The sequence below is a fragment of the Triturus cristatus genome, chromosome 5_2 (genome assembly GCF_964204655.1).
Source record: "Triturus cristatus chromosome 5_2, aTriCri1.1, whole genome shotgun sequence".
In the NCBI taxonomy this organism is placed as follows: Eukaryota; Metazoa; Chordata; class Amphibia; order Caudata; family Salamandridae; genus Triturus; species Triturus cristatus.
The window spans coordinates 890,941,925-890,956,398 of NC_140588.1; the positions used below are offsets into that span (position 1 = coordinate 890,941,925).

The 14,474-nt window shown below is 46.1% G+C and overlaps 1 protein-coding gene across 1 annotated transcript in view; it reads right to left on the bottom strand.

Annotated features, from left to right (window-relative positions):
* NRK (Nik related kinase) overlaps positions 1 to 14,474 on the bottom strand; it is a 1,057,838-nt gene that overhangs the window by 243,238 nt on the left and 800,126 nt on the right. Inside the window, exons 20-22 of the mRNA XM_085608036.1 lie at positions 5,356 to 5,474; positions 2,039 to 2,132; positions 887 to 1,078 (exon numbers count right to left, since the gene is read on the bottom strand). Coding sequence (XP_085464162.1) covers positions 887 to 1,078; positions 2,039 to 2,132; positions 5,356 to 5,474 — 405 coding nt within the window. The remainder of the gene's footprint in view (positions 1 to 886; positions 1,079 to 2,038; positions 2,133 to 5,355; positions 5,475 to 14,474) is intronic.

Below are 14,474 nucleotides of genomic sequence, written 5' to 3' on the forward strand. Positions count from 1 at the left end.
TGCTTTGGGTTTCAGACACATTTTGACATCATTTAGCCAATGTCCTCTTTAATACATGCCTTAATATAGGCTATTTCAGCCATAGGTTTTGGCATGAGATGCCCTTCTTTGGTGGTGAATAATATGCTGCTTCCTGCCAGTGGCGGTTGTGCCTAAGAAGCATTTCTCAGCATTAGATGCTTTGAAGATATTGTCAATGTAAGCAACAGTGGCACCCTATATTACCACTTAGTGTGTTTATCAGAAAGCCAAAGGATGTACAGTTTACTGCATTATGCAGTACAAGTTTATCACTTTTGATTCTATAATCTGGATGTAAATGGAATTAAAAGATGAAAGGTTCAAGCTGCAGGGAGGGGTTTGGTATCCTTTAGAGAAGTACTTTACATTTATTACTAAATTTCATTATCAAAAATCTGATCACTTATATATACCAGGAATTTTGCGACCCTCAAAAAAAGTGGCTTGCGACCCATCAGTGGGTTACGACCAGCAGTTTGAAATATGCTGCTGAAGAGACAGGGTTAAAGATCAATGTGGAAATGTGTATGCGGGATAGAGAAGAGGTGTATTCAAGTTGGTACCATGCTCAGCATGCCATGCTTCTGTTTACATCAACATGTTCATTGTGATAGAGATATCCATCTCACATGCATGATTAGTCGTATCCATTTTGGAAGCGAGGAAGCAGTTTCTTCTTAGATCCACAGATGCACAGGGCAAGAGATCATTGAAATTGAAAAAAATGAGAGATTTTGCCAATGTGATCACACAGTAGTGCATAGAAGAGACAATATCAAGTGGTAATAAGCTACCCATCTTTATACCTCCAGTGCTGCAAGCAGAACAAGGCAAGAGACCAACTGTGCCGGTGATGACGTTTTACCTGCTCTTTCACAGCTTTGTTCAAAAGTACTTGACCAATCTGATCCGTATTCTTTTGATTATGCGAGGTGACTGAACGATGGCTCTGTTGTAAGAGGTCTGGGAGAAGATAGTTCTGATTGTTCAAATTTCGGAGACCCTGATGGCTGCTACTGTTCTGCTTTTCTGGGCTCTGCTGTGGTGTAGTGCAAATCTGAGTCAGGAAGACACAAAGACAATATAAATACAAGTTGGAGCACTCTAAACACATTTTAAATGTCTCCTATGTGAATATGGGTTGAGTTTTGCAGCCTTAAGAAGTTAACTTTTGCAAAAATGCACATCAAAGTCTATTATAAGTTATTCATATGCACCTTTAATAATTAGGCACTGATTGCAAGTGTATATTAAGTTGTACAATAACTATGGCCCTGATTTAGAGTTTGGCAGAGAGGTTACTTTGTCGCCACTGTGACGGAGTGCCCTCTCTGTCAAACTGAAGTTCTCCCTACCTCATTTAGAGTTGGCAAGAACTTCAGTATGTCTCCAACAGAGACTACACTGTCACCCAAGCATTGACATACACCTCAGATGCCTGACAGAGTAAGGGCCGTAGGAGTTTTGGCTATTTGATCGCCTGCCCAACTGAGAGTGGGAGGTCCAATGTTCAGTCTTCCCTGTCCATCAATGCCAGGTGAAACCTGGCAGTAAGGAGCAGTGAAAACTACAAAATGATCCCCGCACCGTGAAAGACAATTCCTATGGTGTGTGCATCATTAGATTTTTTTTTTTCAAAAACAAAATGCTGCTTTGGGACTTTGTTTTTGAAAATAAAAAAAAAGATTAAAAGTTTGATGGATGGTACTGTCATTTTTGATGGCGCTGTCCGTCAACATTTAATACACTGACAGGAACCTCAGTGACAGCTGCTTTTGTCAATGTAAGAGATGTCCACTAGGCCAGAAGACATCTCTAGATTCGGAAGACGCGTACTCCATCCGAGTAACAAAGTGTTTTACTCCGTCGCCCTGTTCTCCATGTCCTAAATCAGCCCCAAAGTCTCTGTTAGTCACTTTTCAAAACTGAATGTTCTGGAAGGTGCACTGTTAAACATTCACAGATGTAAATTTGCAGTCTAGGGAATTATAGCCCTTTGAGACAATGCGGGGAGTACCTTCTGTTCGTTTGAGGTGCTTTGGGGGTTCAGTTCTATTCCATCTGTAGCTCTTGTCCTTGACCGATCTGCCACTCCATTGCTCAGTTGTTGCCTGGTGACACAAAGACACCACAGAATGAAACCACACAAAATAACCTTTTGAAATAAGTTAATTAACTCAATTAACTAGAGGCTGCCTTTTCTTTTATGCTAAGTAATTATATTTCTGAATATTGTGAGTGTCAAGGGAGCAGCATTTTTTCAAAGGTATTAAAGCATATATTTATATATTTGCTGTAACCAGCCACAGTTGAGTGTCAGATCCATTTTAATTGGGTGAGAAAAGGTACACACGGCTCTTTGTCGTGTTGCTGCAGTAAAGCAGCCTTGAACTTTTGCAATAGGATCATGAAATATAGGATCATGAAACACTGGACAGTGTAAATATATGTTCACAGATTATCACTTATTTCCAAATATTCTTTTAGATCGTTAGTGGTCACCCTGTATCATAGAAAAGCATAGTATGTCATCTCCGTGACTCTGACCTTATTTCACTACATGTTGTTGAAAAATCAGAAATCTGCACAGATTAGTGTTTTTGTCAAGAAATTGCATGGAATTATGACTATTCTGGGATTCACAAAAATTACCTAGAGTCGGCCCTGAAACCTGTGTCTATTGCAAACGTTTAAGAGTTTGCCTATTCCACCATACATAGTCATATGGACTGTTCACATGGCGGACTATCGTTCTGCCTACGTGGGAGAATTGTGGGATTTTTTTTCTTTTTTTCTCTACAGGATAATATTTTTCCCTTATGGACAAATGTCTTACCCTAAACCACTATGACATTTGTGTAAGATCCCCTTCCCTTCCTTTAAACACACTCCCACCTGCCTTTTTGCAGGAGAAGCATTACATTCAAGGTGATAAAGGTCTTGTTACACGTTTGTCAGTACCCACCAATATGTTTCCCTGTGTTCTATGCATTTCCTATAATCCCTTGCACAATAGCACCTCTTTTATGCAACTACGCATACCCTTTGAATAGCAGCAAAACCAAAATGCTAGATTTCCTACCATGCCTAAGTCAATATGTAGCCACAATTCTCCCAGGTTTCTGATTCCTTGAAACTGGATCCCAGTATGTGTGCACAGAAACGACTTTGTTGCTCACTTTAGTTCAGCTGAAATGCACAAATTGGACCAATTGTTTCCAACCATGGTCGGGACCACATTGCGACTATTGGAGTAATTCCAACTGGTCCCCTCAAGAGCTCTTCTGAGAGGGTTGGATACAGCCAACATTTAGCATATCTCTTTAAGCTACAGTGACACCGAATCTTAAAAGTTACAGATGCAAGAGTTTTGTAAAAAAAGAATAGCACTTTATAACACACATTTTAACACACGCACACACGCACATACACACATACACATATACTGGGAAAATGCTGTCATAAACTACTTTCACACAAAATCCGGCAATAATATATAGGTCCTGAGGTTGGCTTTTTGCTGTTTTCATACTGATTTCAATGTGAGTAAAGTGAGGAAGGAAGGATCCCGTGATTCTAATGTTCCTATGTAACTCCTTCTTAAGTATGAGTAAGCCAGTACTGTTGTTTATTTCAGTGCAAGTAGAGCTCTGGCCCTCATGTTTTTCTATTGCTGTTCTGGGAGTGGTAGGGAGCCCAGGAGTATAGGTTTTCAGGTCAATCAGTGGAGTAGAGCAACTGTGGATGGTGACCAGGGCTTGTCATACCACAGTGCTATGCATTTTTTATGGTAAGCCCTCTTCCTGCCTATACCCCAAAATATGGACACAGCAAATCTAGAGACATCAGAGCACTGAGATACAGGAGGAAACGCCCTCTCCTACGGGACCGAAAGACAGCCAGATATAGCAGTATCGCAACCCTTGAGGCTCCCGAGTGATGGAGAAGGTCTGCCAGGCTCACCGGGGTCCTCTGCCAGGCTCACCGGGGTCCTCTGCCAGGCTCACCGGGGTCCTTTAGGATAGGCAGGAATCTACACCAAAAGAATTGTAGCTGATTGAAACCTTCCTGAAATATCTTCGTAACATGCTCATGAGTGATATAGTTGTGCTCAGAGGTCGAAGTGGGCAGGATATTTGGGCATTATGTGCCCATTCTTTTTTAATTGAACAAAAACAGTTCCCCTACTTTTTAGGTCTCACCTGACCCAGCGCATGCGCTGGTCTGGCGAGACTTATTGAGAGGGCTCCAAAAAGTGCTACCAGGCCAGCCTAGAGCTACAGTGCATGTGCGCGGGCGCGCGCGCCGCGCTTTACCGCGATTACTTTCACTTTCGCGGCCACACGGCCGCTTTGATGTTTGATCGTGATTGCGATCACTTTCTCTTTCGGGGCCGCACGGCCGTCTGGCATAGCCAATAGGTCTCGCTTTTGGGGCCTTATAAGTATTTAGTTATGCAACTGTTGCATGGCTAAACACTTATAAGGTCCCAAAGGCGAGACCTTTTGGCTATGCCAATGCTTGTTATTAAAAGACAACCGTCCCGGGACTGTTAATTCCGTCAATGGGGATACCCCAGCTAAAATGGAAGGCATGGAGTCTTCTGTGCTGTGAAGCCAAGGGAGGGCCAGAGAGCTAAGCAAGAAACACTCCTTCTTGCCAGTGTGCCTACTGTTTTGAAGAAATGCAAATGTGTGGAATATTTGTTTTGAGAGGTACTGTAAGGGTGAAAGCAGTTGAGCTATGGAGTGCATGCTTTTAATGTACACTTATAAAAACCGTTTGCATTAGGGACAGTCTGAATGCATTTTACTAAGATCTATAGTTTGAAAGCACCTTTCTTTTGCCTTATACCTAAATATTTGTGCACATTTTGTGGCCACCTACCTTACACTGTATGCAAAGTAATTTTACAATAATGACTTACATATTCCTTGTGCTTTGTTTAACAGGCAGGCACCTCATAGCCTAAAAATACACTAGCCTCTCTTCCCCACTGCACCACCCAGCAAACACAGACTTGATTACAAACACAGACATCTGCAATTATCACAATAACCAAACCAGATTTCGTAAAGTAAAATAGTTAATATCCCACTAATTAGTTTAACTTTCATTTGTTTTTTGTGTGTTATCTTCTATGCAGTTACCTAAAGGTGAAAGACCAACACAACAGTTACAGAATATGCTGCTGTTTGTAGCCCTGCCTTCGACCCCACCCTTATTTTCACTGAGCCCCACCCCCATTGCACTCAGGGTTAGACTTCCCATATCTTGCAGCGCCCCCAGTCCTCAACCCCTGGTTGTGTCTGAGGCAAACAAACAAAAACTAACCTCTTGTGACTCTGATCATCCTCGTCGCTGCTGCCCACCTCGTCACTCGACGAAGAATATTCTGATGACTTTAAAAACATACTTGTGATCTCTTTGTTTCTGCAGAAAAAAGCTGGACTCTGAAAAGAGGAACAAACAGGTTATGTGCATTTTGTACGTAGCAATGCCAGAGCCTTATCAAGACATGGGCAAAGTGGGCAATTGCCCAGGACACCCACCTTCCAAGGTGCCCCCGGGGCAAGTAAATGTGTTCTCTGTCTAGTTACCTCTGTCTATTTCCATATATGAGCCTTTCACCTCTCTCCCTGCATCGACCTCTGAACCTCTCTCTTTCTTTGCCTAGTGACATCCTCAGGATTTTGGGGGACACTGGAAAAACACATTTCACTGGTTTTTGAGCAAACCCCATTACTGAAAGTTTGTTTGGATTATGTGAGCTTCAATTAGAAGACAAAATACGAACAGGGCAGGCGCAGCCGGTACAGGTAAGAGCGGTGGATTGGGGTGGGGACGGGCGGGAGAAGTAAACATACGACAGGATAGCTAAGATTAAATAAATAAATAAAACCACTCACATTGCGCTCAGCGCATCACCGGCCCGGCGATGCGGCCAGCGCAAGTTAATGGTTTTATTTATTTATCTTATTTTCCCTATCCTGTCGTATGTTGACTTCCCCCAGCCCTGCCCTGCCCCCATGCCGCCCAACACTCTTACCTGTACCGGCCGCGTCTGGAAGGGGGGGGGGGGCAAAATATGTCATAGTGGGGACCCCAAAAACGCTTAAGCTATGTTACTTAACATATTATTAAACAGAGGCAAAGTGGGGAAAAGTGGGATATGATTTTAACTGTCTTGAGTGGCGCTAGCAAGTTCAATTCATGCAAATCTGTATTTATGAAGCTGATGAATACTCACTTGTGGAATTTATCCCACCATTCTCTCAAATAATGTCGTTATAGTCAAGGCTATTAAAAACAAACAAGGAAAGGGCACTGGTTCCCGGGATCCTCCGTGAAACATTTTTAAGTGTCAGTCTGGATACATTTTGCACCACTGCTGGGTAATTTTGCACTAATATTCGCAACTACAGGCCAGTGCATAAACATGTTCACTGACAAACCAGTGCACACATGTTAATTCCACCGACGGACCTTTGCGCTGTTACATAAGAGTGGTTTATACCTTTGAACGAAGACAGATGCGAGCCTTCTTTTGAAAGCTCACAGATATTTGCAAATATGTTGCATATGTCATTCAAGGATGCGCTTAATATTGGGCTCGACCTGAGCGCATCCTGAAAGTTGGAGGATTGCTACACATTTCATTACCACTGAGTGATAGCCTACATACTCCAAAGATGTTATCTTTTGTTTGCTAAGGCTAAGGACCAATAGAGGTTAACAGATGTGGGGTGCTCTCACCCGGTTAACCTGCACACTAACCTGCACCTCCTTCAAGCTCGTTTCTGTTTCCGCCCCGTCCAAGGCCCGCTTCCGTCTCCAGGTGCGACGCATTCAACACAGCAGTGCGAGGGAGCTGTTAACAAACGCTGGAGAACGCCGAACGCCGACCAACGCCGGAGTGGTGCTTCTGACGGCCTGTGTATCGGAGCGTAAGCGTACCAGGGGCCCAAGAGAAGAGCTTTGGTTGTGTAGGGCACGGAGGGGCAGGGTGAAGGGGGAATCAACAAGAAGTCCGCGCAGCCCATTTACCTACGCGCCAAGGGACTGAAATCCGACACTGCCTCGGATCGGAAAGATGTAAGGTGGTGCTGCAGCTTTTTAGTGAGCAGAACATTTTATTTCGCGTATTTTATATAAAGGACAGCAGGAGAGCAGCTGAAAACCAGCAGAGCTGTGTAAAGTAGGAGACTGTATTGGAAAAGATATACAAGCACAGGCGATAATAAGGGGCTGGAAAAGTGTGCAGGGGAAAACCGTGGAATAGAGGTAAGTGCTGAATAAACAGTTATTTTATGCTGGAACAATGTGTAGTGGTTTAAAGATTTAAAAGTCATTCTTTAAGGTTCAAATTAACCTACATTTAATTATAGCCCTAAAATACATAACCTAATCTAAATTTAGTGTTGGAAAAGAGACGGAGTACCCCTCAGAGGAAGCCTGTACCAAACGAGTCAGAAACCCTGGGAATCTTAACCCAGCTGGGGGAGAGTAAAAGTTAAAGTCAGAGGAAAGAAATGACACCGGTAAAAGTACCGTCCAAAGCGAGAGCTCGTAAGACCACAAAAACCGGGAAAAAGACTGAGAAGGATATTGTGGAGAACCCTGTAGAGTCTGGGGAAGAAAATAGAGTCAACACTCAAAGGGGGGTGGCAAGCGACCCAATCGAAAGGAAAAAGCGACGGACAAGAAATGCACAATCCCTGACCCTAACCCCTAAGCCAGTAAATCAAAAAGCAGCAAAAGGTGGCGCATCAGTATCTAATTCAATCAAAGATTTCCTTGGAAGACATTTTAAGGGAAAGGACGTGAGGGAGAAGGAGTCAAGGGACATGGAGCATTCAACCTCTGGAATAGTAGGCAAAGAAGATTTAATTTCCATAAACCAGATTGTACTTAATTTATCTGAGGCCTCCTTAAACCCACGGCTGTCTTCTTCACCGAAATTGACTCAGTGGTCTTTTGAACGGGAAACAGAGGACAAAGGCGAAGGCGAAGAAAGAACTATTTGCAGTATTGAGCTAAGCTCAAAAGAATTAAATGATTCGATGACCCATCCAAATGAGAAGAGGGGAGATGACTATTCTCTTGGTATAGAGAATGATCTATCGCGCTCCCCACTGTGTGGGCTTGAGGTTACAGGAACTTCAAGTACCTCCATGCTTGAGGTTATGTGGGTCCTGCAAAAAACCCTACAAGGCCTACTAGAGGTCTCAGTATTGAATAATGACCTTTTAAAAATACAAGGAGAGCAGTCTAAGGCTATGCTGGGCGAGCTGACTCAGATTAGAGGTTTAATGCCCGCCTTTGCGAGCCCGATTGATGGAGTCCAGGAGGAGATAGGCAGTAAAAAGAAGGAGGAAGTAGGGTTGAGCGCCCCAATCTTAAAGAATGAGGAACCCTCAGTATATATATCTCGTCATCCAATGATTGTAAAGAAATGGGGTGAAAGGAGACACTATGCAAGCGGAATCCCGAGATTAGGAGGGGGTGAGGTAGCCCGTACTAAAAGATACCTAACCAATCTCCACGTAAGAAATAAGAGAAAGAAGGATGGAGGAAAGAAAGAATATAAAGGTAAAGAAAGGGAAAAATGCAAAATTTAAAATCGAAGAAAGCAAAGATTCAGATAGAAGATAAAAGAAACCATACAAAGCTAGAAAAACCAAAGGAAGGTAAAAGTGACCCGGTATTAACATCGAGGGAGACGGAGATGAAAGAAGGGAAAAGGATAAAAGGGATAAAAGGGAGATTGATGATGCAGGGGGGACCAGGAAACCTAAATGGTAGCCAGGTACCCAAAGGGAAAGAGAAGGAAGAATATAAGATAAAGGAAAAAGAACCCAGAATTAAGGGAGATTTGTATGGTACAGGGCAAGAGTGCTCCCCAGACTTATGGATCTTTTTAGAACCATATAGGGATGTTAAAGGTGGGAAAAGGGTTAGGAAGCTAAATCCTCTAAACCGATCCCAACTTCTTTTCTCAATGGCCAAATGCGTAAGTCTCAGTAGTATTGGCACAGAGGATCTCAAAGAAGTGGGGTTTGTCACAAGTAGTAATGGGGGAGAGGTGACTAAAGTTCTCTTTCACTCAGCCATGGTTATGTTATGTTACATACATTTGTAATGCGCACTGCTGCCCCAGCTAAGGGGCGTCCAGGCGCATGGCAGGTAAAGAATGCAACACCACAGGAAACACAACAGAATGAGAAATAAATGTGTTAAAACAGAAAAGTTTTCAAGGCTTTACGAAAGGCTAAAAGGTCATCTAGGAGACGCAACTCTACAGGAAGGGAGTTCCAGAGCTCGGCTGCTCTGACCCGGAAAGAACGGCCCCCTACCCGACACAACCTGTATCGGGGAATCACAGTGAGTGCCTGGCCCATGGATCTCAGGGGCCGAGTAGGCACATACCAGGACAAAAGGTCCGTAAGAATAGGGGGACCTACCCCCCTCAGGATCTTGAACGCCATACACAGCACTTTAAACTGAATTCTGGCCCTGATAGGCAGCCAGTGCAGTGATCTCAATGTGCTGGAGGCAGAACAAGTACGGGGTAGGCCAACAATAGCTCTCGCCGCAGCGTTCTGAACACGTTGGAGGCGGGTAACCTCAGCCACATTGGACCCTACCAGAAGAGAGCTGGCATAGTCCAGGCGAGATAACACTGTAGCCTGGACTATCAGCTGCCTGGTGCGATGGTCAAAGAACTTCAGAACAGGGCGAAGCGACCGTAACACACCAAAGCAACAGGCCGCGATTTTCTTCGTGTGGCCAACGTAGCTGAGGGAGGGATCCATCCATACTCCTAAGTTCTTTAATTCCGTGACCGGAAGGGGGGCCGGCCCCAGCTCCAAGGGCCACCACCTGTCCCCCCATAGCTCCGATCTCTTGCCTACGATCATGATCTCTGTTTTCTTGGCGTTGAGCTGGAGACAGTTGTTCTTCATCCAGCTCGCCACCGCCCTAAGTCCGCTCTGAAACCTGGGGGCATCCCGGTCCGCGTCCCCGCTGATCGTAACCGCTAGCTGAGTGTCGTCAGCATATGAGACCATAGACATGCCCCATTGCTTGACGACCTCAGCCAGCGGTCTCACGTAGAGATTAAACAACGTGGGACTCAGCGAGGATCCTTGCGGCACCCCCTGTTTCAAAGGATGGAATTGGGACTGGAACGGTGGGACGGCGACGCTAAAGAAACGATCGTCTAGAAAAGACCGGAACCACTGGAGGGCAGGTCCACCCAGCCCAATCTCCTCCAGGCGATGCAACAGGATGGGATGCGAAACAGTATCAAACGCAGCGCTCAAGTCTAATAAGACGAGCGCTGCTGTCTGTCCCGCATCCATCACCGTGCGAAGATGTTCAGCCATGGAGAGGAGGGCGGTCTCCGTGCTGTGTCCAGCACGGAACCCATTCTGGGTGGGATCCAAGATGTTAGCATGGGTAAGGTGAGCAGAAAGAACTTTGTTGACATGGGCCTCCAACACTTTGGTCGGCCACGGCAGTAAGGAGATGGGCCGGTAGTTTTCAGGTTTATCTGGATCCAGGGACGGCTTCTTCAATATGGGAGAAACCACTGCCCGCTTCCAGCTGGCGGGTACCGTGCTTGATTCCAACGAGATGTTAATCAAGGAATGAACCACGGCCCGTCCCACAAACGACTGCTCTCTAAAAAGAGTCGCTGTAAGCGGATCAGCGGGGGACCCTGATTTGACCTGCAGAGCCAGAAGGTCAAACCCCTCTGATGTCAACGGGGGCAGGACGTGCAGGGTGGAAACCCCATGGGTGTTAATCGGGGGCTCAACCGGAGGCCCTGTACAAGGAAACGTAAGGTAGATGTTTTGAACCTTTTCCAAGAAAAACCGGGCGAGAGCCTCACAGTGAGTGGTGGACCCAGACCCAGACGTCGAGATACCGGCACGCTTTGCCAAAAGATCCTTCAACACTTTAAAGATGGTTTTAGAGGGGTTGGAGCTGTTGCCGAATTCAGTAGCGTAATAAGCTGCCCGAGCTTGGCAAACAGCCCGGTGGTATACTTTGACGGAGGCGAGATAAATAGCTTTCTTCCCACAATCGTACGCCTTCCGCCAGGCCCTCTCTGCTCGCCTACAACTACCCTTGAGAGTACGTAAGGCGCCATCGTACCACGGGCTGGAGTCCCTGGAGCTGACTTTACAAGCGGTGAGAGGAATAAGGGCGTCAAGCGCCTTGGAGACCCAGGAGCAGAACTTCTCGTAACCCGAGTCAACCAGCCTTGGAAGTTCTAAAGGCTCCTCGGCGAGGACACGATGTAAGTCCTCCAGCCGTAATTTACTCCAGTGCCACCTTGTAACCAGCTTTGCCGGGGGAACCGTAATCATTCCCGGCAAAGGGGTACAGATGGTAACCAAAGAGTGGTCCGTCCAGCCAAGGGGTGTAACGGCGGAGACAGCCACATCTGCCAGATTGGAGAAAAAAGGATCTAAGGTATGGCCGCCTATATGGGTAGGCTGTCGAACCATTTGCACCAGCTGAAGGGCCTCCAGGTCAGCAAGAATACTGCTAACCGAGGGGGAGGTAAGGTTCTCAAAATGTAGGTTGAGGTCTCCCAAGATCGAGAAATTAGAGCAGCCTACCACCAAGGAGCTAACCACGTCGGGGAAGGCCGCTCTAAACGCCACATCACTCCCAGGGGGGCGGTAAACCACCAACCCTGAGAGTGTGAAATGTGGGGTGACCGAGATCTTAAACAGCGCACTTTCACATCCCGCAATGGTCAGACCAGACCAACTACAAGCGAGGCCAGGTCGCATAGCCAACGCAATACCCCCTCCCCTAGTAGATCGGTTAGGGGTAAAAACCGAAAAATCAGAGGGAAATGCCAAGTTGATAATGGCCGCATCGTCATCCTTCAACCACGTCTCGGTGATGGCTACGATGTCCGGGGCCTCTTCCTGTATCAGGTCAAACACGGCCTGATAATGCAGCACCAGGGACCTGGCATTCAGGCTGAAGATGCGAAGGGGACGCTCGGCACGGTTCCTACTAAGGGCAACCGTAGGCTTTTCGCATGAGCTAAGGGTGGGGGGATCCAAAGACCACCTTCCACACGCACAGTGAAAGGGGCCCACTAGTGGGTGTATCGGGGGAAGGGTACACCTCACAATCGAACGACCTATACCCCGCAGAGTGTCACCAGAGTACACCAGCATGGTAACGAGAGCCGAGACCAACTCTCAAGGACCCCAAGTGCCCGCTGCGCCCTGCGCGTCCTTAGCGCGGACGGGCGCAGACGGGCAGGACTCAGGCACGACTCCGGCTAAGCGACGGCGTCCCACTGCGCGTACCCGCTGCGCGGGAGAGGACGACTTTAAATAGGCGTTCCTTGGGGCCGAGTGAGCGTCAATACGCTCCAAGATGGCGCCCGCAAACAAACACCAGAGCCCAAAGCAAGATGGCGCCTAAAGCTGCAACCCCGGACCACCCACGGAACCCGGACCCGCCAAGTGACGGTGCTTCAGTACAAATTATATGCGGTAAGAGGGAGGGGGGGGTCTATGCCCAAGTCCTGCTGAAAGCAGGGGTATAATAAAAGCCTAAATGACACAAAACAAAACAAAGGTTAAAAAATGCAGAGCGAACAAAGCGCTCGTGCCAGCGCACTAAAAGTAGAAGAGGTACCTGACCAGAGTCCCAATACCGAGTCCGCCTTAAATAGGCGTTCCTTGGGGCCGAGCGAGCGTCAATACGCTCCAAGATGGCGCCCACAAACAAACACCAGAGCCCAAAGCAAGATGGCGCCTAAAGCTGCAACCCCGGACCACCCACGGAACCCGGACCCGCCAAGTGACGGTGCTTCAGTACAAATTATATGCGGTAAGAGGGAGGGGGGGGTCTATGCCCAAGTCCTGCTGAAAGCAGGGGTATAATAAAAGCCTAAATGACACAAAACAAAACAAAGGTTAAAAAATGCAGAGCGAACAAAGCGCTCGTGCCAGCGCACTAAAAGTAGAAGAGGTACCTGACCAGAGTCCCAATACCGAGTCCGCCTTAAATAGGCGTTCCTTGGGGCCGAGCGAGCGTCAATACGCTCCAAGATGGCGCCCGCAAACAAACACCAGAGCCCAAAGCAAGATGGCGCCTAAAGCTGCAACCCCGGACCACCCACGGAACCCGGACCCGCCAAGTGACGGTGCTTCAGTACAAATTATATGCGGTAAGAGGGAGGGGGGGGTCTATGCCCAAGTCCTGCTGAAAGCAGGGGTATAATAAAAGCCTAAATGACACAAAACAAAACAAAGGTTAAAAAATGCAGAGTGGTGAAAAATGCTGTAGAAATAGCCAAAACTGAGCTGCAAAGGGAGGGAATTAGGCTGGTAAGAAAGGAGGAATTACAGGGACAGTACTTTTTGATGAAGCATGCGGGCCTAGGCCTACGGCAGGTAAGATTAATTAACACAAATTGGAATAGGAAGGAGGATCTTGCAATAACGATAACAGAGAGCGGATCCGCGAGTTATGAAACAGACCTATTAATAGGAAATAGATTTAATCATCTAGCATCCCCAGATTTTAGGGCGGATGATGAGGAGGGTTTCCTGAGTGAAACTGATTAGGAACATGGGACGTCACACAGCCTATCAGCCATTTCATGGAACATAAATGGTCTTAAGAAAATAAGTGCAAATACTGATTTTGTTAAATTTATAAGGAAAAATGATATTATATGTCTACAAGAGACTTGGCTGTGTGACGATACCCTAGAATTACAAGCCCTGGAAGGATTTATCCAACATTCCAAAGTAGCTAAGAGGGAAAAAAAATTGGGGAGACCATCCGGGGGCCAAATAACGTTGATCTCTTCACAGATAGCAAGGAAAATTGATAAATTAAAGCTATCATGTGACTGGGCATTAGGTTGTAGGGTCTTATTACAGAAGACCGACCCTCGATTTGAAGGAATATGTGTCATAAATGTATATATTTATAAGGGGAAGGATAATGACTACAAAATAAATTTGGGAAATTTGAAAGAAGATATAGCGGCAGTTTGTGTAAAGTATCGGAAGGATCTAGTACTAGTGTTGGGAGATTTTAATCACAGATTAGATCCCCGAAGATTGGATAAATGGTATAAAGAATTTTTAGACGCATATAACATAGAAGCAGCCATCTTTCCAAAAGGTGAGATCTCTGCACAGGATATGATATTTACCCAATTGATGGGTTCATTGGGTATGATCTGTGCAAACGGGAGATCTCACCTGGACCGACCATCTAGCCGGACCTTTGTGAGGGGCCAGCAATTCTGCACAATCGATTATATGTTCTGCCAGGCCTGATGTTTAGAGACAATTAAAAATTTTGAGGTGGTAAAAATGTCAGGTAGTGACCATTACCCATTGAGAGAGAGAAATCCAACTATCAAGCAACAATAGAAATAGAGAAAGGGTGTT